Source organism: Vigna unguiculata, chromosome 2 (genome assembly GCF_037176805.1).
Source record: "Vigna unguiculata cultivar grain cowpea cultivar isolate G323 ecotype 2 chromosome 2, ASM3717680v1, whole genome shotgun sequence".
Lineage (NCBI taxonomy): Eukaryota > Viridiplantae > Streptophyta > Magnoliopsida > Fabales > Fabaceae > Vigna > Vigna unguiculata.
Genome location: NC_140793.1, coordinates 8,596,207 through 8,622,811, shown reverse-complemented (window position 1 = coordinate 8,622,811; position 26,605 = coordinate 8,596,207). Strand labels below are relative to the sequence as shown.

The 26,605-nt window shown below is 33.1% G+C and overlaps 2 protein-coding genes across 2 annotated transcripts in view; both read right to left on the bottom strand.

Annotated features, from left to right (window-relative positions):
- The window catches only part of GYRA (DNA GYRASE A), a 28,136-nt gene extending 13,406 nt beyond the window's left edge, over positions 1-14,730 (bottom strand). The window contains exons 1-12 of the mRNA XM_028058701.2: positions 14,188-14,730; positions 12,491-12,560; positions 12,279-12,344; positions 8,972-9,073; positions 4,822-4,866; positions 4,606-4,704; positions 4,418-4,504; positions 2,830-2,900; positions 2,301-2,409; positions 2,135-2,197; positions 824-889; positions 606-694 (exon numbers count right to left, since the gene is read on the bottom strand). Coding sequence (XP_027914502.1) covers positions 606-694; positions 824-889; positions 2,135-2,197; positions 2,301-2,409; positions 2,830-2,900; positions 4,418-4,504; positions 4,606-4,704; positions 4,822-4,866; positions 8,972-9,073; positions 12,279-12,344; positions 12,491-12,560; positions 14,188-14,618 — 1,298 coding nt within the window. The 5' untranslated portion in view covers positions 14,619-14,730. The remainder of the gene's footprint in view (positions 1-605; positions 695-823; positions 890-2,134; positions 2,198-2,300; positions 2,410-2,829; positions 2,901-4,417; positions 4,505-4,605; positions 4,705-4,821; positions 4,867-8,971; positions 9,074-12,278; positions 12,345-12,490; positions 12,561-14,187) is intronic.
- Positions 14,731-23,837: 9,107 nt separating this feature from the next.
- On the bottom strand, positions 23,838-26,366 carry LOC146888302 (DNA gyrase subunit A, chloroplastic/mitochondrial-like). Its single transcript, XM_085669780.1, has 5 exons — positions 26,210-26,366; positions 25,048-25,168; positions 24,905-24,959; positions 24,673-24,772; positions 23,838-24,284 (listed from the first exon to the last, which is right to left on the bottom strand). Exons 1-5 carry the CDS (start codon positions 26,305-26,307, stop codon positions 24,173-24,175), a joined length of 486 nt encoding a protein of 161 aa, XP_085525906.1. The 5' UTR covers positions 26,308-26,366; the 3' UTR covers positions 23,838-24,172.
- Between the last annotated feature and the right edge of the window lie 239 nt (positions 26,367-26,605).

Sequence of the window (26,605 nt, the reverse complement as noted above, 5' to 3'; positions counted from 1 at the left end):
TGGAAGTATTTAGAGACGCCATTTCTAAGGTTAGAAGGGAAGAATAAAAGAGGAAGATTATGCAAAAATACTTCGCAAGATCATAGAGGAAAACAGTCATGATGCGATCATTGCAGAAAACCAAGCCCTTATCTTCAGTACAGTTCCTGCATCTTCAGTGCAAGTTCACAGTGATGCTGCTTCAACCGATTACCCCAGCTTGAGCTTGGGGAGAGGGGGGATAGCTGTCAAAGTGATAGCTGGCCCAAGCTAGTTTAAGTTCCTTCTTGTTAAGCTTTAGTAGTTAGTGATCAGTTATAAGCTATTTAGGTTTCCCTTTGTATAAATATTGTTTTCTGTCACATTGTAACTCTTCTCAATTCAATTAGATTCGAAAATTTATTTTACTTTTCTCTGTTTGACCTCTAACAAATTTCGACCCACAAATATCCAACCCAAAAATAGAAGTGTTACCAAAATATTTCTAAAATATATTATCTATCACAATACAAATCTTATAGAGATCCATCAAAGCATCCGAAGTGTCACCAGGAGAGAGTATCATTTCAAACAATATATTCACTATTTTAAAACATGTGTAATAGTGTAAACTACAAACAACTTACCCCACCATATTACAGCTAAACGTAGATTGCAGAGATGTTAAGCGATAAAGATTATTCAGAACAATGGATGGATCTGATCCCCGCTTCAGCTGCAGTGACAGAGATTCATTTTAGTGACCCACTCAACAGTCTCTTCTCCTTTTCTTATTTTTCTCTGTTTTTGTATGTGCCTATTCAGTAAGATAACAGAGGAGTAGAGCCATATTTATGTATTCTACCTCAATGACAATACGCATTCCAGATCGATCACTCTCATCCCGAATATCACTTATACCATCTAGACTCTGTTAACAAATAACAAAATTAGGTTACAGAATACGCATGCTAGATGCAGCATGCAAGTTAAAAAAAATGTTAATTTAGAATAAAAAAATACTTCATAAGTGGATACATAAAATAAAAAATCAAACCTGAGCTCAAAGTAACATATGCTTGCATATAAATTCACAAGATGTAAGTATGAGCAACAACTTAAAAGCTTTTTGCTTGTCCAATTTTGTGTGTGTTGTATACACATGAATAATTCAACATAAAACATTATAATATTCAACCAACCAAATCCTGTTCCCATAGGTAAGTCATTATCAACAACAGAATCACTTTTCAAACAAATTACATAAGAAAAACACTAAAAGCATAACTAGGTTAAAAGCTTCAAATGATAGTATAGCAGCAGAAGTCAGAAATTGTCAGAAATACAATTATGCTAGGAGATAAGAGTGTCTTAAATATTTATTACACCAAATGGCCTAGATATTTAGAATGATATTTCAATGCATCTTGGGAAGTTGTGATACCCTACACTGTTCTGATGTTAATTATGACATTGACAATACTTGTAACACTCTTGCATATAGTTCACAGGATTGTGGAAAATACATTCACAAAAATTCTATTTCTTTTACTCAATAGAAATCAACAGCAGCAAAAAAATACAATTTTTCACATGGGTTGACTGTATTTCTAGTCCTTACAAATAGGAAAATGTTGACTTTTAGTCCCTCAAAAAATTCATCACCTTTTGGTCCCTAATTTATGGAAAAGTGTCTTCAATGATCCTTATTTCCATAAATGAAAGAGTAAACATCAGTTTAGTTAAACTGTTTAAAACAATTTTTATATAACCTGTTTTCATATTTATTTAAATTCAAAAAACATGTTATGCTTCTTGAACACTACAATCATTAATGCTACCCAGAAATGTCATAGCCTATCCAATAACCACCACTATGATCTTAAAAACGGAGAATGAGACAATGACAAAAACAGAAGAGATATTGTTCATATGGACCAGAAAATTTTCAAAACTTTTAAGTTGTAGCACAAACCTAAATTAAAAAACTAACCTAACACCATCCAAATGTCTACTTCTAAAGAAGTTTCCAAACACCCCCATAATCACCACTCCTCCATCTCTCAATATATTATTAACTATCACAAAAGTATACAAGCATGCAACTTCAAGAAGATAAAGTTATATTGACGTTATAGTATTTTTGAGAAAATCTTTTTCTAGAACACAGTAATACCTTGTTTTCTACAAGTTCAGCAATCTTCTCAACTAAACTTGCTTTGTTGGTCTGGTAAGGAATCTAATCCAATCATAAAATAAAATCAGTATTCAATTTTCCACAGAAAATAAAGCAAGTATATCAAATTTTCTAATGTCAAATCTAGTAAAATCTAGAGTGTCACCTCTTTTATGATTATTGCAGTCCGTTTAGTCTTAGAATCAAGTAATTCAATATCAGTTTTCCCTCTGATAACAACGCGTCCTCGACCAGTACGATATGCCTCTAAGATCCTTATGAATAAAGAGAATATATCAAACCAAAAATCACATAGTACAACAAATTCAGAAAAAAAAAAAGTAAAAGAGAAGAAAAATAAACATTATAGGAAAATTTGATAAAATTAACTAATGATACAGCAACACAATATATATAATACAAAGAGGAAAGCTAGCAACACAATATATATATAATACACTCTTATTGGCTAAAATATATTTACAACTATAAAATCATTAACTATGGAGTGGGACCCACATCTCTTGTGATATCCAACAAATTTTCAGCCAATAGAAAAGTTTGTTGATAGCTTTTCTCTGTGAGTAAACAATTCAAAATTAAACTGCCATTGTCAATGTTTTCAGGTATACAACGGAAAATGGCCAGTCAACAATGGAAAAAAATATTAATAATAGTAAAAATGTTACACTTACCCAAGATTTCCCATAATCAGCCCTCCTGTTGGAAAATCAGGTCCAGGCATGTATTCAAGCAATTCTTGCAACTACAACACACCAAAATTAATCCAGCATTGACATTAAAGAAGGAAAAAGGGAGTTGAATATTAAATTCACAAAACAAAGAAAATATTTGTCCTCCACTGTTTTTGAGAAATTTATTACTTATGGACGAAGTATATGAAGACAGAATTTCCAAGGAATTGGAAGGAGAGATACAAGGCCCCTCAAAACTCCGGGGCTATTTCTGTTCTCTCAAGTGTCAGTTTTGTCTTGCACTGATGTACTCACAAATGATACTGAAATCTCATAATAGCTTTCACTAACAAGGTGACTACAAAAAAAAATTGAGATCCACTATTTGTTGCATGCATGTTTCACACCAATTTCATGGAAAATTTTTATACACTGTAAAAATTTTAACTGACGACAACTTCAGTGTAAGAAATAAACAATAGGCAAATACCTTTGAAGCAAGTATACTCATGCAGTGTGTTTAGTTCAAACTGAAGGACAAGGGAACGAATTTTTAAAATTTACCAGTTTAGGTCAAAATTTATGTTCTTTGGTTTTGGGTTGATTTGGAGTTATTCGGATAGAAAGTGAATGAAAATCGAGGTGCATTGGTTTAATGGAAAATAGTACATTTGAGTAGAAAGTTTCTTGATATGGGTTATTCATTTGATTCAATTAATGAAGGTTTGCAGGGTTTTTTAGTATAATGTCAAAATTGTCATTGGATGTATTTTTAAAATATAAACATTTTCTGGTTAAGAAACTTAGTTGAGAAAATATAAAAAAAAAATCTTACAAAATATTATTTATTCAAAAAAATCATGTATTCATTGTCCATAATAATTATAAAAAATTATAGAAAAATACAATAAATAGTTATTTTAAAAATAAAATATTAGATACAAGGGTTAGTAATTTATCACACAATCCCCATATATCTATCACTATCTCCTCATTTCATGCTCCATTTACTCTTTCAAAACTTTCCCTACAACTCGTCACAAATCACCAAAAATCAAATACACAATTCTCACAAATCGCAAATCAATCCCTACAGAACCCACGAATAGTGAATAACCTAAAACAAACAATGCATTAGAAGGGAGGGGAAATGAGGAAGCTAAAATCCCCTATTACTTTTTCTCCCCTTCAACAATGCGGGATTTGGTTGTATGGAGGGAAAATGGTTTATCATTTTTGGAGTGTTTTGGCAAAACTATCATCCTTGCTGTTTCTATTGCCCCCTCACAGTTCATCATTGATAAATTTATTCGCAAAACCAAAGCTCGCTTAGGGATCAATAAGCTTTGTCTGGACAGCAGTACCAAAGAAGATTAATGGTAATGGTGGCTGCAAATTCAGAGATCAAAGGCAGCTAACTCACATAGCTTTTGGGTTAGTAAAAACCAGTTTAGAGTCAGTTACACATCTGTTCTTAAATTATCAATCCCTTGGGACTGAGCTCACTGTTCTGTTGTACAACCTTTGTATTTCCTGTCTTAAGAGATTCCATTTGAGAGAGAGAGAGAGAGAAAGATTTAGCACTCACAGTAGCTTCTGGATTATGTATCAACACACACAGGACATCTACAACTTCCCCAAGATTATGAGGAGGAATATTAGTTGCCATGCCAACCTGATGAAGATAAAAGATGGACAGATCCACATGAGTAGATACTTGATTTGTCAAGAAAACACAGATATGTTTCAAGCATTTGAAAGGAAACCCAAAATCACCGCAATGCCAGAAGAACCATTCAACAATAAAGTTGGAAGGCGAGCTGGTAGAAGTGATGGTTCTTTTTGGGAATTATCAAAATTTGGAACAAAATCAACCTGCAATCGGGAACATAAAGACATAAAATGCACTTCAATTAGGGATGTTAAATAATTATAAAAAATCAAAAAAAATAAAAAACAGAAATCACAGTCCAAAGAACAGCAGTGACAAACTGTATCTTGCTCTAGATCTGCCAACAGCAATGCTTCAGTCAGATCCTGAAAATTCAGAACAAGAATAAAGTAACATCCTTCAAAATATCTTCCAATTTTCAAATCAATTAACATCAGAAAAAATAATCCAACACCGTTAGATCAAATCAAACATCATACTGATATATTAACCCCAAATTTAATTAATAACTAAAATAGTATTAACAGAGCACGTCAAAAGCCCCCGATAGAAATGTTCAATTGATGAGTATTCGGTTTTAGTGACAGCTACAAATAGACAGTTGTCACTAACTGTTTTCAATTGCTTGCTCAGCACTCTAAGAGTAGCTATAAAGCTCACTGATGTAACAAATTCAAAAGTGTTGAGAAGTGGACTTATATACTTAACTCAACCTTACAAAACCGGATTATAAGATAAGGTTTGCAATCACTACTTATATACTGTAAATCGGTCTTATTTCTCATTAATGTGGGAATTCCAACAAAAATAATTAATGATTTCAGACTTTTCTCAAAAAATTTCTTCTTTTCTCTTATGAAATGTAACATGGTATCAGATGTTATCCTAGATTCATTAACAATGGTTACCTGCCATGTTATTACCCATATACCACGCCAAATAATGCTTGACATGAGTGGTGTGAAAGGAAGAATCCAAATCTCACATTTGCTAGAGATAAAACATAAAAGGAGTGTATACTACAAACCAGATTTCTGGGATAAAGCTACAAAGCTTTATACTTCTCTCTCAGAACTCTCTAAGAGTAGCTATAAAGCTCATTGATGTAAAAGATTCAAAATAATTAATGATACTCTAAGAAATTCTCTTCCCCTTTCCTTGTATGAACTGTAACATGGTATCAAATGTTATCCCAGATTCATCAACAATGGTCACCAGCCATATTATTATGCCGAATAATGCTTGACATGAGTAGTGCACTGGGAAGAATCCAAATCTCATATCTGGTGGAGATAAAGCCTTAAAAGAGTATATAAATGGGTAACAACCCTCACTTTACAAGCCAGATTTCTGGTATAAAGCTAATACTTCTCTGTCAGCACTCAAAGAGTAGCTATAAAGCTCATTGATGTAACAGATTCAAAATAACTAATGATATAATACTTTTCTCCCAAAAAGTCTCTTCTCATTTTCTCTTATGAATTGTAACATGGTATCAGATGTTATCCTAAATTCACTAGCAATGGTGACCTGCCATGTTCATATACATATAACTAGCTAAATAATGCCTAACATGAGTGGTGTATGGGAAAGAATCCAAATCTCTCATCCACTTGAGATAAAGCCTAAAAGGAGTATATAAATGGGTAACAAACCACACTTTACAAGCCAGATTTCTGGTATTGAATTACGTCTAAACCAAATTATAAAATATTTTCAATACACTCATAAAAATAAAAAATTGAAAAGGGAAATGAATGATACTCTCTTTGAATAGGAACTCATTATCATCATTTGTTAAAATTTTAACAGTAACTGAAGATAGCACATAAGAGTTATACATTTATAAATAGAAAAAGCTAAAGAGATGAACATAAGCCTATTACATCTAACACTCCCTTTCAAGCTAGAGCATTTATATCGTATGTATCAAACTTGTTATAAATATAATCAATTCTAGGTCCTCATGATTTAGTAAACACATATGCTAGTTGATCACTACAGTTAACACACTCAATCTTGATTTCTTCAAATACAATTTTTTTCTCAAATAAAATGACAATCAACGTCAATATGTTTGACTCTTTCATGAAAGAGAAGATTTGAGATAATATGAAGACCAACTTTATATTCACATATAAGTGTCATTTGAGTGACCTCTCGAAATTTCAATTCTTTAAGTAATGACTTAAGCTCATAAGTAGTTGAGGCCATAGCTCTATATTCTTCTTTCACACCAGATCTTGCTACAACATTTTGTTTCTTGCTCTTTCAAGAGATCAAATTATCACCAATGAAGACACCATATTCAAAAGTAGATCTCCTATCAGAAGAAGAGTCTACCCAATCAACATCTAAATAACATACAACTCTAGTATGATTATTGTGTCCATATAACAAACCCTTTTGCAACAAAACCTTTAATGAACTTCAATATACAAGTGATAGCATTCCAATCATCTGCCCATGGAGAATTAAGAAATTGACTCACCATTCTAACTACAAAAGTAATGTCACAGCTAGTAGTTATAAGATAGTTCAATTTTTCAACTAATCTTCTATACTTCTAGAAATCTGATAGTGGCTCCCCATAATTATGTAAGAGTTCGGCATACTTTGAGAAATAACAATTCCATTGTTGGATTGTGCTCAATCTCCAAAATGAGTTTGCCAACGTCTGTGGTTTGAAAGTGATGACAAAGGTGTTGTTTTACTTGTGAGATGTCATAGTGATCACTACCTCTAAGTACAACGTCATCAACATCTACTAGATAGATACATTCATCCCTTAAGTGATGACAAAATATTGTCAAAGCTCTAGAAGATTGCTTAACGACATATAAAGATTAGTAGAGACGATATACATATCCAAATCCCTTGAGCAACAAAACCTAAAGGTTGCTTCTTATACATTTCTTTCAGCATATCACTAATAAGAAAAGCATTGTAGACATCCAGTTGATAAAGAGATCAACATTGAAGAACAGTCATGGCTATGAATAAGCGAACAAAAGCCACCTTTGCAATTATAGAAAAACACTTACTGGAAAAAAATTAATAACAATGAAAAAAACAAATTAGTACCAAAAGAATTGGGTTTACTAGATAGGCAAAGATTAAACCTAACTATAGATACCATGTTGAAATAAAAGAGAGAGAGGCATAGGTTGAATCCTTGATGTGTATTATTGAGCACATAGCGTTATGCATTTAAAAGTAGGAAAATATAAAAAGATGAGCATAAGCTCCTTACATCTCTTTGTTTAGCCTTAGTCACGGTTTCCTTGGCTTGGTTGAGGCTAGAGAATCATCACCTTAGTCTCAACCTCTATCAAGGTTATTCTTAGTACATTAGATAAAGACCCCATCAGGCTTTCTTCAATTTCATTATTATAGTGAGCTTCCTTAAAAGAAGGTGCATATTTATGTAAAAAGGAAAGACATGTGAAATTTTTCTACTTAAGAGGGGGCATATCTAATGCTTTTAAAACTTAAAAAGGTATGCGTAACATAAAAAGGAGGTCAACTTAATCTTTTAAAACAAATGGGACGTTTGTGTAGAATTTTAAGAAAAGTTGAGGTGTTCAATGTAATTTGAGAAATCCTTAGGAGGTTTAGCGTAATTTACCTGTCATTTTTTGGACAACATCTACAAGATTTTTTTTGGATCGAAATCACTAGTCTTGTAACTAGGCCAAAGTTGATCAAGATTTCTTTTCTGACATCGACATGGCAAACTTTTGACCAACCTTAACTAGTACTCTTTTTCAACCAATGTTAAGTCGGGAAACTTTTCAACCAACATTAGTCAAAAAAAATAACCCCAACCAGCAATGGAAAATAGTCTCATCGCTGTTAATTAAGAAATTCATGCTAATCAATAAAAAACCCTTTTGGCAATGACAGCTAAAAAATCTTGGCAGATTTTGGTTGAAAAATACTGCTGACATCCACAGAAAAATATTGAGTGACCTTTTTCTGAATTATTAAATATTGTTTAGACTTATTTACCTTTTCAATCCTATTATTAACTCATTTTACTTTATTTGGTCCCTCTATTAACAAAATGTTAAAACTTTGGATACAACAAAGACAATTAAGATAACTTTTGTATTTGGTAATAATTGAATTCCTCTATTCACACAATAAAATTAATATTCACTAAGTTCAATTTTCGTATCCAAACAAAAAGCGGTTAAAATCTAGTGTATTTTAATTTCCTTGAAAAATAATTTCTTCTTTTCCAAACATAGTGTAATTGTTATATATGTTTGAATTGTTAAATTACTAAAGATTACAAAAGATATGGGTTTCAAATTACCTCTCTTCTCGCATGACTAAAATCTAGTGTTAAACCAGCATATATTGATTGGAGAATTAATTGCATCGACACTTTCAGATATAAAAGCAAAAGTGTTATAATTGGACAGAGTTTGGATTAAAAATATTAAATCAGATGTGAAAACCTACATCCAGTCTGCACTCTGTATAACGCATGGCAGCAGGCGGATCAGCATCAATTGACCCAAAATTTCCATGACCTTGGATCAAAGGACTGCGTAAGGAAAAATCCTGAAGGAAATTGAAAAGCATATACATTATGACAACAGGAAAAAAGAGTAAATAAAGACTTTAAAATGGAATACAACACTTCAAAATAACAATTGCAAATTAAATCCAAAAATAAACTACATAAAATAATAATATATATGGTTCCTTCAAAAGGGACAAATGGGAAATAGCATTTTTAGTGAAAGGAACTTCATCATTTCCCATTTAGTTAAAATACATACAGATAGTGATCAAGAAAGCTTGTAACGCTAAAATACCATGACAAAGTCTCAGGCACAATTACTTCCTTATTCAACATTATCAAAAAAAAGTAAAATAACAAGGATGCTGCGCTTATTTATTATAATTAAACTAATGCACCTAAACAAACATTTTAGAGACATATTTTAGTAAATAGATATGAAGTCCTCAATTGAGCATCTGAATCTGATGCAATGGAAATGTAATCAACTGTTATCAATAATGGCAGAGGGCCAAATATCTGCCACCCCAACTAGCCATTGCAGCTTATGGCGTCTGCCATAGTGGGCCCCTTCACATATTGCCTAAACTGGGCAAAAATTTTCCACACCATTCCTCCATGACACAAACATTCAACAACATTAACTTCCTAAAAATTAACTACAATCTCAAAAAAGTAAAGGTCATAATTATACAAGAAAAACTCGGACCACAGGATCTAATCCATCTCACACTCTAGAAAAATAATAAATAATAAGGTTTAACTAATAATTTGGTCCCTATATTTAGGTATTTGATTCATTATGGTCCCTATACTTTTTTTACGCAATTGAGACCCTATTTATTAAAAAAGACCCAATTGAATTTCATTTTTTGTAAAAAGACTCAATGTTACCCCTTCAGTAAAATTGGCATTAAAGTAATTTGGTAGTGCTATGTGTCAAAATATAGGTTTGCCATGTCTAAAAGTTTGGATCATCTTCGACTTGGAATGTGCCACGTGTACAAAGCAGAGGAGTTCCAAGGTAGAAGAAAACTCCAATTTTGACACATAGCAAACCTAGATTTTGACATGTAACACTTCCAAATGACGTTAACATCAACTTAAAAAAGGGGTCACATTGAGTCTTTCTACAAAAGTAGGACTCAAATGAGTCAAAAACAAATATAAGGGCCTAAATGAATCAAAGGTCTAATTATAGGGACCAAATTACTAATTAAACCTAAATAATAACTATTAGAAGTTGCACTCATTCAAAAGGGCAAAACCTTTAACCGGTGATACACAATAAAAAGAGCACCAATGATTTAATCAAAATAAAAACATTATTTATTGCTTTATCCACTTGTTTTAGATTTTGATAGTTGATAGCTATAAAATTTGAAAGCCCTTCATTAATGTTCCTCAGCTAATAAAGCATCTGAAGCAGATTGATAAATATGACCCAACCCTATAAACTTCCAAACTAGATCCAAATATAATGTTTTGAACAAAAGAAGGGCAATGATCATATAGAAAGGAACATTTAAGGGGGCACCAACAAGGATGACGGGTGTAGTTGGGAAGAGAGATTGTGGCTGAGCCTAAAAGTGAGGAAAATGCAAAATAAAGTCATCAGAGCCAAGTAGAGGCAGCCTTTGCTTTCCTAGAAGATCCTACATTGTAGCTTAGGGAAACCCCATTCATGGCCATTGAAGTAAGGAAGAGCAAGAACTAGTTGGAGGGAAAAGCACAAACAAGTATGTATCTCATCGTGCTGAATTCACAATAAAATAAACCAGATTAGGGTTTTCTGAAACCTGGTCATCCGACCAAACCCATTTCGAAGTGAGACCAAAATTTGGTTTCACCAACAATTTAGGCTGTGATTCTTGTCAGAATAGCGATTCATGCAAGTCCGAGATCAATACAAACAATACAACCCCAATTTGGTATCACAAACAAGTTTTCCAATGTATTGAATCATTGGGGTTGCAACTTGTATCATACCGTGTGATACAAAACGTGAATCATGCAATACTTACTACCATGGTCACATCACCATCCAGTGATAACAAAGATTTTCAAAAAAGCTAAAATTTACAAGGACCATAAATAAAAGAAAAAAGCGGAGGAATAAACCATATTTTATCAAATTTACATGGTTAAAAATATATTTGATCCACATAAGATAGTATGTTTTTAAAGAAACAGGTATTGCCTATATTGGGAAAATATTTTCTTTTCTGCAACTTTCTAAGAGAACTTTTAAAAGGGAAAAATACTTAATTACCATAAGTAATCAGTGTCGAACACCTTAACTGATACCACAGAAAACAATCAACAGCCCAGAATATATTAGCGTGTTCAGATGGATCCATTTCAGGGGAAGAAACAGATTTTGTAGAATAAATTTTAAAAAATCTGATGTTAGGAAAAATTATCAACGTAATGTGTACCAAAAAAATATGTTACAAAAATAAAATCTTTTTTTCTGCAGAACAAGGTTTTTTATCACATGCAAAGAGCTGGCAATACACTCTCTCTAACACACACTTCACTATTGGTAAGAAGTTATTGGAAACTACAAAATTAGGAGAGTCATTAAATGGTAAAAACTAAATGTTTTCCAATAAATTTCAGCCATTAGTATAGGATGTGTTAAAAGAGAACGTGAGAGAGTATGTTGCCAGTATTTCTGTTTATCTTTTGTTTTCTCATTGTATCTTCAAAATGTATTTTTTAAGTACAGAACTAAGTTTTACAAATAACTCCATAATGCCTACCCTTTACTGTAATTTTACAAAAAAAATAAGTTCTTTTTGTTTAGAATCTTGTAGAATCCTATACATATAGTAACTGATGATATAAGAATCAATTGATGAGATTAGGATTAATTAGATTAATTTTCTATTTATGTTATTAGCCAAAAATATGGTAACTGAAAATTTTATAATTGTTTCCTTCCATACAAATCAAAAGCTCCTTAGTGGTCTTAACATATTGAATTTATCACATGCCTTCTTGGTTTCTCCCATTCTCAACACTTTTAAACAATCTGAACACTGTAGATTTAATCATTTATATTAAATCACCTTTTTTTATTTTTTGAAACAAAAGAAAAAAGATTCAAATAAATGATTATAACAACAATTGATTGTAACTTACTTAATTATTGAATTGTTTTTTTCTTCACAACTAGGCCAAACGCAACAATATATTAATTATGAAGCTCAAATAAGAAAATGAAAGGTAAATGTATACCTGGGCCATTCGCACCAAGGAATCATATACAGCAGTGTCTCCATGAGGGTGGAATTTTCCCAATACCTACAATAACAGCATCATATAGCACCACACTAAATAAAAAGAAAATAGCAATGGATATTTGATAAGTAGTCCAAAACTGCTTCAAGACAAACATATTACATTATTCAACAACGCTAAGAATTTAACATCAAAGGCTACATATTCACCTCTCCAACAACTCTCGCACACTTCTTGAACGGTTTTTTGGATGAGAGGCCAAGCTCGTGCATTGCAAATCTGAATTCAAAGTAGTAGATTACATTGAAATCAAATCTCAACTACAATTGTCAAAATTCAACAACTCAAAATTTTAAAATAGTGGGATGATTCACACTCCCAAATTTGTGTATTCAAGATCAGCCTTAATTACTTTGGATTACATTTCCTAAATTTCACTCAATTTCATAAATTGTGTTCAGATAAACATAATTAGAATCTTTATTTCTTATTCATATTTAACTGGCATAATTCAGAAAATTAATATTAAAAGAGCCTGGTGAAGACAGAAGAGTACAATTAGACAATTTGTAATACAAACTAGACTTTGTTACTGCTACACTTGAAACTATAAGTGACCATCTCAAAAACTTCACATAATGAAAAGTGAGGATAGGCTATGAATCAATGCAACATTAAATGCAGATACAATCAATGAAGGAAAGACGCAAAGATGTTATGATTGAGAAAATTAACTACAAATGACAAAGGCCTGTTTCAATTAAGTATTAAAATCTTGAACTGCATTAACATTGTAAACTAATAAGTCACACAATAGAAATACTCCTGGTAAAAGCATAATAACCTCCCATATGACAAAAGTCAAACCGTGACACACTAATGCAAGTGACAAATTTAATACCGAACTACAAACACAATCCATCAGAGACACGAGGAATACAGGCAGAAATGCATTCTAAGTCGGTATCTTCCCCCACAAAAAACTAAATTACTTCTGGTTATTTATCCATTGGTATTAAAAAAAAGCAGTTACAACAAAGTTCTCATACATAAGGGGAGGGAAAGAAAATTTTGGAAGTTAAAAGATTAAAAGAAAACTCGTAAAATTCTGAAGTACGAAGTGTCACCAATGTCAGTCAAACATGTTTCTGACAACATCACAAACATGTCCGATTAAAAACTTAGTTTTTGTTAGCAGGAGAATTAAATTATTACCTCTAGCCAAATTAGACATTTGAACCGATGGACACAGATTAATTTATTGAAAATGATCTATACTTAGACTCTTATACGAGTTAGTTTAAATATAATATTAACAAATTAAACAAGCAAAACCTAAAATGAACCAATTTCAAATTATCCAGCATCCTTCGACTATCAACCCACGAACACACTTCAAAAGACAGAAGGCCAAAAATAAATAAATTTTGAAATTCCCCCTTTATTTTATAAATTAAGAGAAAAATCAAACAACCAAACATCAAATAAACAAATTTCAAATTCTCCAGTAACCCTCGACTAATAAACTACAAACGCTTCAAAAGAAAAACACCGAAACCCAAAAACAAATAAATTCTGAAATTTTCCCCCCTAATTCATAAAACAAGAGAAAAAAACGAACAAGTGAAACCTAAAAGGAACTAATTTGAAATTTCGGACGATATAAGGACTACTAGAAGAGAAAGATATGAAAAAAAAAATCTCAAACTAAAATTAGTTTACATGAACAAAAATAAAAAATGGAGAAGCTACATTAGCTTTTTAAGGACAAAATTTTAACTTGGTGAGAAGCTAATTTCCCTTTTTTCTCTTTAGTCCAGACAGACCCTAAACCACAAACGCTTCAATGAAGACAACGAAAACAAAAAAAAATACAAAAAAAAAAAACATAGAACCGAGAACTAACAGAATCCTTCGGTGCACGGGCTTCAAGCCGTCGCGAACATCCGGCAATGCCCGACCGAGAAGTACCGACATAGCATACGCCATGTAAGCCTCCGTGGCCTCTTTGTGAAGTTCCGTGGGCACGACCCTTCCCTCACTACTGTTACCGCTTTCCGTTGTGGCCGTCACACTGCCATTCCCGTCGCTGCGCCTAACGGCCCTGGCCGCCGCCGCCGGACGGCGCGAGGCGCGGGCGGATATTAGACGATGTTGGAATGGGGAGAGGAGACGAGGGTGGGATGGGGAGAGGCGGAGGCGCGAGGGCTGAAGGAAGGGGGAGAGGCGGAGGACGCGGAGCGCGGTGGAGAATGCCATGGAAGGGGAAGGGGAAGGGGAAGGGGAAGGGCAGAGGAGAAGGTTGGGGTTCTGGAAATGGAGGTGAAAGGGTTTCATAGGGTTGCAGTTGGAACCATTTGAAAGTGAGAGTGTGTGGGGTTTTAGGGATTTTGGATGAGGCCAGACACTGAAGTGCTCTAAAACCCTTTTTTTTGTGTATTGTCACGAACTCACATTCGCGCCAAAGTCCCGGATTTTGGATGGTAAATATTTGCAAGTGAACGGCTATCACCTCACCTCATTTTCCTTTTTCTTTAATATTTTTTTGTGAAATCACATATACAATTAATAGAATAAATTTTATTTTTATTTTAATAAATTGAATAAAAAACTTACTTGTTTTTTTTTTTTACCTTTAAAAAATTATACATTCAAAAATATTTTGAACAAGATATTTCACCTTCAAAAAAGCCAATGAGGTCACATTTGACTCTCCTAGTGTAAGACTTTGTTAGACAAGTGTTTACTTTAATCCATTTAGGACCATTAACATATTAAATAGCATATGGTTTGTCATGATTTGCCAATTTTGTTTATTTTTGTCATCTCCTCATCCATGCCTTTCCATCATTTTGGAATTTGTACAGCAGCAACAAGGTGTTTGGGATCACTTTCACCAATTGCAAACATATCCAAATTAGCTTCTGGACTATCTTCAAAAAATCATCTGCTAGTTTCATAATTTGGAATTTGCCATCCAGAGGGGTGGTCTTCTACATCTTTGAATAGGACTAGAAGTATTTTTTGCTGTCATAAAACAAGAGGAAATAATATCCTCTTCTGATGTAATAAAATCAGGTTCTGGAGTTTCAGCACCATGGCATACTTGATGCTTTGCTTCTACAATCTCGTGTATGTCATGTACATTACCATGCATATCTTGGTCGCCCCAATCTAAATCACATAAGATAGCTTCGACATATTTATTGTCCCAATCCCAACCTTTATCTTCATCAAAGACAACATTCCATTGTTGAACGGGGAGATATGGCATGTAATAGAAACATACAAATGAAAGATATTTGGATTTCCCATAATTAAGCCATTATCATGATGAAAAAATACTTTGCACTTGCCATGTTGGAAAAGAATACTAAGACATTTTTCTTGTAATTGACCAATACCAAGTAAGTTTTTCCTTAAATTTGGCACAAAGAATACGTTAGTAACATTATAAGTGTTAACATTTATATGTATCCTAACATCGGCTTTGCCAGTTACAACCATACTGAAATTATTGCTCAGCTTGACTAAATCTTTGTAATTTTCATCAAGAGTAGTTGAAAAATATTCCTTTGTCCGCCAATGTGATTGTTGCATCCAGAGTTAAGGAACCACATAATGTCTTCATTTGCCTTAGTTATATTTGTGTGGACCATCTATAACATTTCTTCGTCATTCTCGACATAATTGGCCTCTCTCTTTTGTTTTGAACATTCCCAACTGAAATGTTGAAGTTGATGACATGTGTAGCACTCTGCAATGAATTTGTCAAAGCCTTGTCTACCACGTCATAGGACCTATCCTCTTCCTCAGTGTCCAAAACCTCCATGATCGCGTCCATGTTTTGCGTGATGATTAACATGAGCAATTTGCAAGGCCTTCTCTTTTATCACGTGAGATGTCATGTGGAGCTCATCGACAAGGAGACTAGTTTGTAATTAATAGAGTAGATACTAAAGATACGATAACTAGAGTATATATGCAATAAATATTCATAGTGAACTGATACAATTTAAGTGTGAGATCATGTATGAAAAAACCAATTTCTTTTTCACATATGTTAAAGGATAACCATGTTTTATTGTTTAATCGACATATATAATTTTATTTAAGGGGAGCCCTAAAAAAAGTGTGGCATAAAAGATGCATATTCATGTTTTTCTAACGAGTGTATTTGGTGATCTCTAAGACACATTTATAAAAATGTTGTTTTTCCTATGTTTAGGAAACAATCATATATACGTGAATTAGTTTAAGTTGTCCTAAAGTTAAAAATGGTATGGTGAGACAACCACTTGTTTTGCTTTATTGTTTGGAAAAGTACCATGTTAATGTTGTTCTCAGTGAACCTACTTTCACACTCTTTATTTTTTCAACAACCTTGCCATCATAGTGGTTCATAGAGGCGAGTGTTAAACTTGCATGGATCTTAACTAGTATAATGATGCACATGTAATCATTTGTTTATGTATAAAAATGTTATGTCCAATTGAGTGCATTAGATCAGTCACATAGTTAACATAAAGAGGTATATCTAAGAAAAAAACATATTAGTATTTAAGAAATAGGAAATAGACCAACAAGGAAACATATGTGAAATGTATGAATCAAATAATCCTTGTAATGGATCATGATTAAATGTAAATGAATTGGAACCAATCGGGTTCAAATCAGAACAGTACAAAGCATCGGAAATAACATGATTTGTTGATATTAAATTCTAGCTTGGAAATTATAGAGAAAGGGAGAATAAATATTTGCCTATGAATCCAAAACCTTTTTGAATTATAACATAACTATAGAAGAGTGTACTTGGTTTAAATTTAATATGCAACATATGTTTAAGCCCACACTCTAAATGCTTATGGGAAAATGAGGTACACCTGCACAAAAAAAATGCTTAAGCAACTACTCTATGTTAGTTATAATTGTGGCAGGCTAGATAGCCAAAGGAAGTGAGTTATAGGAATAAATGTAAATTATTTTGTAGATTCTATGCAATAATACTTCATTATAGAAAACTACTACAGGATCTTAAGATTTATGATTCTCACATGTTATAATCACACATTCATGCTCATAAATCATAATAGGATACTAACCTTGATCCATGAGAGATCCAATAATAATGCGTTCTTTAATCTTTGTTCTTCAACCTCATTTTCCCAATCTATCTCTTTGTCTTCGTTACTCCTCTCACAGTCTCTTTCTTGATGGCTTATTGTGAGAGAACCTTATGACCAGAGACAGAACCCTAATATCCTTTCATAAGCCAATGTCTATCAAGTTGGACTGAGCTTTATTTTATTTTATTACGACTTCCCATAATAACTAATAGGTCCTTATATTTTATTAAATCACAATTGGGCCCATCATAGTATTTCAAATGAGTCACATAATAGAATTAATTCGTCAATTAATTCTAACATTCTCTCACTTGACTCGTATGATATCATAACATTATGTGATTTAATACATAAATATAATGTGCATTAAAGGACCTTACATGAATTGGTTCAATCATTATTCACAATCAAAGATACATAAATAATAAGAGTCATGGCAGTCACACATCATTCACTCGACATGATTCCTTCCATGTACTAATGTATCATCCCTTTCTCCTTAATATAACTTTAGCATGAGAAATCCTTAATGAGTTCAAACATAATGTCATTTTTTTTCAATAATAATAATATAACATAATTTGTTTTCTTCATCATAATTTGCATGCATAAACATAAAGAAGAAAACAGAAATTTCAAAAACTTATACATTAAAGAGCTTAGAGTGTCACATAAACATTAATAACTTTAACATTCACTAGTAGACATAATGTCCATATTCTTTACATGGCCAACATACAATTTGGATGTTAACCCTTCTGTCAAATGGTCAACAATCATAAGATTTGTGCTAATATGTTCTATTGACACTCTACGTTTCTGAGCTTCTTCTTCAACAATAGAGTATTTCAATTCCATAACCTTAGCACCTATAGAATACTTGTTGCTCTTGAAATAAGAATGTTGCGAAATAATCACAATAAATTTTCAGCAGCTTGGCAATATTGTCGACTACTCCAAGTCCTGAAATAAAGTTCTACAACCAAATAGCTTGAACTGTGACCTCAAAGCATGCCACAAATTCAGTTTCCATGGTGGATGCAACAACGACAAACTACTTCACACTTTCCATGAAATCGTTCCCCCGACTAAAAGATACACATAATCAAATGTAAACTTTCTTGTATCCATACAATCGGCAAAGTCTGAATCTGTATAACTTATTACCTCAAGATGATCATATTTTCTATAAGTAAGCATGTGATTCTTTGTTCCTTGTAGGTATCTTAAAACTTTTTTTGTAGCTTTCCAATGCTCCAATCCTGGATTACTCTGGTGTCTACCAAGCATACCAACTGCAAGACTAATATCTGGCCTCGTACATGTTTGAGCATACATCAAACTCCTAACAACAAATGCATAAGGGATATCTTTCATTTTTTTCCGTTCCAAATCATTCTTTGGACATTGCATGAGACTAAACTTGTCTCCTTTCTGTATTGAAACGGGAGATGCTGAACATTTATCCATTCTAAATCTTTCTAAAACTTTATTAATGTATGTGTTCTAAGACAAACCTAACAATCATTGTGATCTATCAGGGAATATTTCTATTCCTATCACATAGTATGCCTCACCCATATCTTTCATTTCAAAGTTATTAGAGAGAAACCTCTTAGTCTCACTTAATAGACCAAGATCAGCAGTCGTAAGCAATATATCATCAACATACAGAATCAAAAATATAAACTTGCTCCCACTGACCTTCAGATATATACATCGATCAATAGTGTTTTCCTTAAATTCAAAGGACACAATAATATCATTGAACTTAAGATACCATTGTCGAGAAGCTTGCTTAAGCTTGTATATTGATCTCTTTACACACCATGTGTTCCTTTCCTTCTCTAGTGAACCCCACTGGTTGGCCCATATAAACATCCTCTTCTAAATCCTTATTCAGAAAGACAATTTTAACGTCCATTTGATGCAACTCAAGATCATAATGAGCTACTAATGCCATGATAATTTTAAAAGAATCTTTCCTAGAAACAGACAAAAATGTTTCCTTATAATCAATACCATCTTTCTGAGTAAAATCTTTGGCAACAAGTCGAGCCTTGTAACATTCAATATTACCTTGAGAGTCACGCTTAGTCTTAAAGACCCATTTACACCCAACTCTCTTGCATCCTTTAGGAAATTCCACAAGGTCCCATACGTCATTATGTGCCATTGATTTAAGCTCATCTTTCATGGAATCTAACCATTTATCAGAATTATCACCATTAATGGCTTTTGAAAATGAAACTCGATCATTATCAATACTTAAGTCATTTTTATGACTCTTGTAGATAAACCACATAGTCACTCGAAATAGCATATTTTCTATCTTTGTGAGATTTTCTTAATACTACTTCTTGTGGTTGTTCTACTACCGGCTCATTGTTGACCTCGAGATCATTAATTTGTTGTTATTCTTGATTGCTGTAAGTTTATATAACATAGGGAACAATAAGTCTTGAAGAAGAAATACTAGCTACAAGAACTTGTACTATGACTTCCTTAATCTCCACACTTTGTGAAACTTCACTCCCATTGGTTTCACCATTCTCAATGAACTGAGCATTTCTAGTTTCAACGACTCTTGTACTATGGGTAGGACGGTAAAATATCCACTGATTGTTCTTTCATCCAGTTTCTTTTCTTGCGGTTTGTATCTTCTTACTTCTGCTTGACAACCCCAAACTTGTAGGTGTCTCAAACTGAGTTTCATACTCGTCCAGAACTCAAAAAGAGTCCTTTTGAACAACTTTACTAGGAACCCTATTCAACAAATACATGACAATCTTTAAAGCATACATCCAAAGTGATACAAGTAAACATGAATTACTTAAGATACTCCTAACCATATCCATTAAGGTTCTATTACGCCTGTCTGATACACCATTTTGTTGTGGTGTGCCTGTCATTGTGTATTGAGCACAAATACCATGTTTTTTAAGAAACTTAGCGAACGGACCAAGGTGTTGTCCACTTTCATCATATCTTCCATAATACTCACCACCTCTATTTGACCTTACGATTTTCACCTTTCTGTCTAATTGCATTTCCACTTTATTTATATAAGATTCTAAGGCATTCATTGATTGAGATTTCTCATGCACTAGATAGACATATCCATAACACGAAAGATCATCAATAAAGGTGATGAAATACTTCTCTTTATTGAAGGAATTTACATCAAACGGACCACATATATCGTGTGTATGATTTCAAGAAGCTGAGTGCTCATTGTGGCTCCTTTCTTTGTGTGTTTTGTTTGTTTGCCTTTAATACAATCCACACACACATTCATATCAGTAAAATCCAAATTCAGAAGGATTTCATTCTTTACTAATCTTTGCATTCTTTCTTTGGAAATATGTCCCAAATGCTAATGCCACAAGTAAGCAAATCGTTCATCCACTAAATTATGTTTAGTGTCAACATTGTATTGTGATGCAAAGTCATAAGAGTTCCAACATATAAATTATCCAAATTCAATTTATATAAACCATCATAAAGTGTACCAGATCCAATCATACAAGTACGCTTAAACAAACTGAAACAATCATTCCCAAACTTAAAATAGTATCCAGCAACATCAAACTTAGACAAAAAAATTAAATTTCTAATGATACTAGGTACATAAAAAGTATCTATAAGGTCTAAGTGATATCCAGTGTCAAGGATTAGACGATAAGTCCCGACAGCTTCCACTGAAACTTTTTCTTTATTGCCCATGAAGACGAACTTCTCATTTGGGTTTATGGTTCGGGTTGGAAAAAAATCCCTACATCACATTAGAAACATGAATCGTACATCCATAATCAATCCACCAAGCATTATGGGGAACTTCAATTAAGTTTGATTCAAAACATACCTGATCATTATACTCACCTTTCTTTTTGAACCAAGCTCTACACTTTACGCAATTCTTCTAGAAATATCCAGACTTTTCTTAGAAATGACATTTTTCATTTTTCTTCTAGATTTTGGTTGAGGACTCGTCAATCTTTAATGGTCATTTACCATTTCCATGTTTCTTTACAACTTTCTCTCAAGCTCCTTGATTCTTCACATAATGAACAACCAAGAAAACTTTTATCCACTTTCATTTTTAGAGACTTAAGTCTTTCTGCGATATTTATCATCTCGATTACGTGCTCGTGCATAGTTAATCAAGCATCATTGTTTTCGGTCAGTCCATGCATTTAACATAATAGCGCAACCATGTTTGCTCTACTACAATTTATGATCTTGCAACAATTTCTCAGTGTACTCAACTTCCTTATTGAGAAATGGAATTCTGATTTTATGATAACTATATGTAGGTAAATTGGGTCCATAAGCACCTATGGCGTCAATCATATCTTGAAAAATTTTCAATTTCACAAGGTTGAATGACAAACCTGCTTGGTACCAAAATTGAGCAATATATTGATGAATCGAAGCTTTTAAATTTTTGTCACATGTCTCTTTGATGTTAGCTTGCCTTAGTTTTTTCTTTTTTCTCTTCTTTATTGCAGTAGTTGGATTTCTAAATAACATATCCATTGGTCATTTCCTTCCACCACTTATTTCTCCCTTTATCATTGCTAGTCGTGGAAATTTCAACTTCATCTTCACTCTCATGGTTACCATTAGTTGCATTATATCTAGGATTGATAAAGGAGCTATCTATTTTTTTCTATATATAATTTCCAAAGTTCTTCTCTCACATTTTTTGGAGTCTTGGTGCAAGCATCAATATTGCTCTTCTTTGCCATTAGATGCTCTTTTGCTCTAGTAACTCCTCCTTTCATAACTTTCCCACAACAATTGCAAACAGTTATATTTAAATTTGATTCATCCACTGGATGACAATGTTTCCAACCGAGGTCACTTCTACGAGATGTTCTTGAAGTATCTTGATCATTGGCCATTATTGTTGTTGGAAACAGGTATATTTTTGCAAAATAATTATAATTAAAGTAGAAAAAAAGAAAAATAAAACATAAAACAAAAAGAAAAAAAGAAAAAAGAAAGAAAAAGAATACTTGGTGGTGGCTGACGATGGTAGTGGCACCCAGCGATGGTGGGAACTAGTGACAGTAGTGGCTAGCTATAACAGCAAGTGCAAGTGGTGCAGTAATGTGAAGGGATGTGGTTTGGTTTCTTTAGAACATAGAAAACTTAAGGTGAAAGAAAAGTTTAAAGGGATGTGGTTTGGTTTCTTTAGAACATAGAAAACTTAAGGTGAAAGAAAAGTTTATTGTTATGTGACTGCAACAGTAACTTAGGTAAAACAATAAAATAGGGTAAAATAGGGTTTCTAACGTTTCCTTTCTCCCACTTCTCCCACCCACCACACACAAGTCGATGCTCAAGCTGCAGATCTCTTCTTTTCTACTCAAGATCTCATCTTCTTTTTTCTCAATTCAATTTTTTCACCTCAGCCGCATGTCAAAAGCGATCGTCATGGGCCGCCATCAAAAATCCGATTTGACTCCGCCTTGTTGTGGCGACAAGTTAGGAAATTGTTGTCGGTTTCTGCATGTCATGGTCGATATTGAACAACATTGCATCTAATCATTACATATCTCAATAATACGTTACACACCAAGTAATTTTGATAGACAATCAAAACATGTCATTTTTTAACGTCATCGAAACCATCGGTATTTTATTCAAATTCTCATGTTTAAACAATATGTAATCATGAGTAATTTGTTTGTCTTAATATTAACAACAATCATACTGATTGTTGTTGTGTGTTGAAGTTCTTATGCGTTTATATTTTGGCTCAGACTCGTGACACACTTGAACTTACACTTATAGTATTTGTATTATTATTTTGATAATTAGGCAGTATAATTCTACCAATTAAAGTATGAAGTTGTCTTCTGTAATAAATCACATTTTTTTTCACTCCGTACTATGTTTTCTCATCCTTTATATGATTATATAAATTTCTATTATTTTGCTGTCCTTGTATTTCCAATACTTTCATTGATACATTTGATTTTAAGTTGAGCATGAAAGTATTTCAAAATATTATCATTGAAGAGATTCAACTATTAGTTCATGTTCATCTGTGTTTCATGTTAATATATGCTGCACACCAATCCCCCACTTGTATTGTTTTCTTATTGAGTAGGTAATTAATATTAATTAGGTACCAATCTAGTTGGACTTGTAATCAACATCATGAAGATTGTTATCTTCATTATTACAATAATAGGTGATTGAAAGAGTCTGCTCAGACAGTAGATATCTTTGATATTTCCTTCTCAATCCATGCAAAAAGCTCAATTGTCTGTCATCGTTTTCTACACGCTATTGCCAGATTAAATCTGTTTCAATAATAAAATCTAAGACGTCTTCTAGATAGTCTAAGAAGTTCACATAACGTGGCAAAATTGATGTGGAAAGATAATTCTCAATCACAGAGAAGACTCAAACCTGGGAAATAATGGTTAACCTTTTTCTAATGATGTAGCTGTTACAAAATGTAGAGTTGATTGAAATATGGCATTTCGCCCCGTTCATGATTTCCACTTGCCTTCCCACTATAATTTACAAGACGCATCAAGAACAATCTACAGACCTCCCAGCCATCTTTCAAAGGCACCCCCAAAAAAGAAATACAAAATATAAACGGAGCAGGGGGAAAAACTAGGACGATTTCAATAGAGATCATACCCAAGCACGGATTCAAGGATCAAGCAATAGCATTTAATCAAAGGCAAATGAACAAGGTAAGCGTAAGCTCTTTTAGACATGGAGGTTCTTCTATTACTAGCCTTGAGCTGTAGCAAGAACTTCCTCCTCAGGTTCACAATCCGTTGCTGATATCAATGAAGCAGACTGAATCTTTCCAGCATGATCAAGTCGCATCAAAATAACTCCCCTGACATAATAAATTCACATATTGCCATGACCTCAGTAAATATTAAATTCAAACCTTAACGTAAAAGAAAAATAAGGGCACTCTATGCTATAAAGATCCTGCTATTCAATTTTTCCACATTGTCATTAATTTCACCACTTAGCATCTAGAATAGGTGCAATGAATATAACACCTGGTTTACAGAAATTACAAAAGACAGTCTAATAGGCTCCTTGATACAACAGATACATTAATTTAAAACATTTGTCAAACAATCGACACAGGCTCTGTTAGACCAAGATATCCAAAGAAGATTAAACTCAGGTTCTTACACTACTCTCTCGAACACAAAATCAAGGAATGAATAAATAAGTAGCAAATATGCATATAGGACACATTTCAGTTTTACCTTGCAAATCGAGACTGTATTGAAATATCGCGAACCTTAATTCTGTTGACTGTACCACTATGGCTTACAAGAACCACTTGTTCATCACTTTCACCATCCTCTGTTAGAGATAATGACAAAGATATATTACAACTCATAATAACTAAAAATTTAATATCCGTAGCAAAATTAATACTGGAAATTACGAGAACAGTAAGTGAAGTTGTTGAACTAATCATAGTTTAGCAAATACCTGCTAATGAGAATCCTACCACAAAAACAGCAGCCAGGCGATCCTCTGCGGAAAACTGAATACACAGGATGGAATGCCAACATTTAAATGAAAAAGAACATCTATTATTGCCAAAAGAAGGAATTTTATAAAATAAAAAATACCTTGTATCCAACCAAACCAACACGATTCAAAGATGATACCCTGAAACTGCTCAAAGGGACACGCTTTCCATGACCATTCTCAGACACGAACAACAACCATGGGCCTTTCTGGCCCTTTCCACTGGGAATTTAGTAAATGAATATAATAAGGACATATCTCATAAATTGCTCATATAATGCCTTCAAAAGACAAAAAACTCATCACAATGTCAAAACACTTCCCCTACATAAATCAGGACTCATGTTCTAAAGCTATATTAGAAAGAATAAACGTATATACAATACTTTTAATTATAGTTTATAGCTCTAAAAATTTTAAATAAAAATATGTTTATCAAGGACAAAAGATAAAATAAAAAAGAATTTTCCTCCTGGACTCAACAATTTAAAAATGCTTAAATCTTCCAGGAACTTCAAATTGGAGGGCTGTAGTCATTAACATTAACAATATAATATGGTCATAGAGGAGAAATTCCCAATGAATCTTCAAGGCATTCAAAAAAATACTAATATTATGATGGGGACATGGGTATCATATGGTGCCTAAGTGCATCTCCAACCAACAATTCCATCTATGTTTCTCTACTACAATTTAAAATAATATTTCAGAATTCCCTCTAATGCGACAACTTCCTTTGTTTAAATAACAATATTTTAGTCATGCTGGTCCATTTTGCAGTGATAGAACCGATTGTTGCAGCTAGCAACTCCCATCTAAAGTGGACCCCACTGAATTGTCCTCCAATGCAACTACCAAGCTGCTTTTACAGTGTTTGTCAAAAAAGAAGTCCCACATCAAGTAGCATGGGATGCATGGTGGAGTACAAGAGTTTGGTTCTTCTCCCTTAATAACTAGCTTTTGAGGGTGGTTCGGCAAGTGTTTGGGCGCTTCTCATATTATTACTGATACAAATTTCAGAAAAGACAGGATGCATTCATAAAACACATGAAGAAGCTTAATCTATTATTTTATTCGTTCAATGCTAAATGTTTTCATCAAGGAAACATGTAGTTATAAGTTGGTATGAACATGATTCATATACAATTACACAATCCTAGGAGATTGTTCTAATTCAGAACATGTCTGACACCAGACATGTGAGAAAAATAAAGAATTGAGACTTAATAACAGATTCAGCATTCAGGATTTCATCACTACTACCTGTTCTCACGATATTTTGACAAAGTTTCCAAGTTGTTCCACATGGCTGCTGGTATAATGTCCACACTGGCCATACTATCCCCGTTTTTTAGTCTCATTGCAGGTGAACCCCGTGTATTTCTACTTAGTGTGCGGATCTGCAAGGTAGAAAAATCGTGAATATGGTTGGGATCATGAAGTGCTCACAAGATCGTAATTTATGAGATCATAACCTTAGATTCGATATATATATATATATATATATATATATATATATATATATAGAGAGAGAGAGAGAGAGAGAGAGAGACACACACACACTAACACACATACCCATGCAAATAACAAATAATTGAATACACTAATTCATTCCAGTTTCACACTTTAAAACACTTTATCAAACTTATAGTCATCATA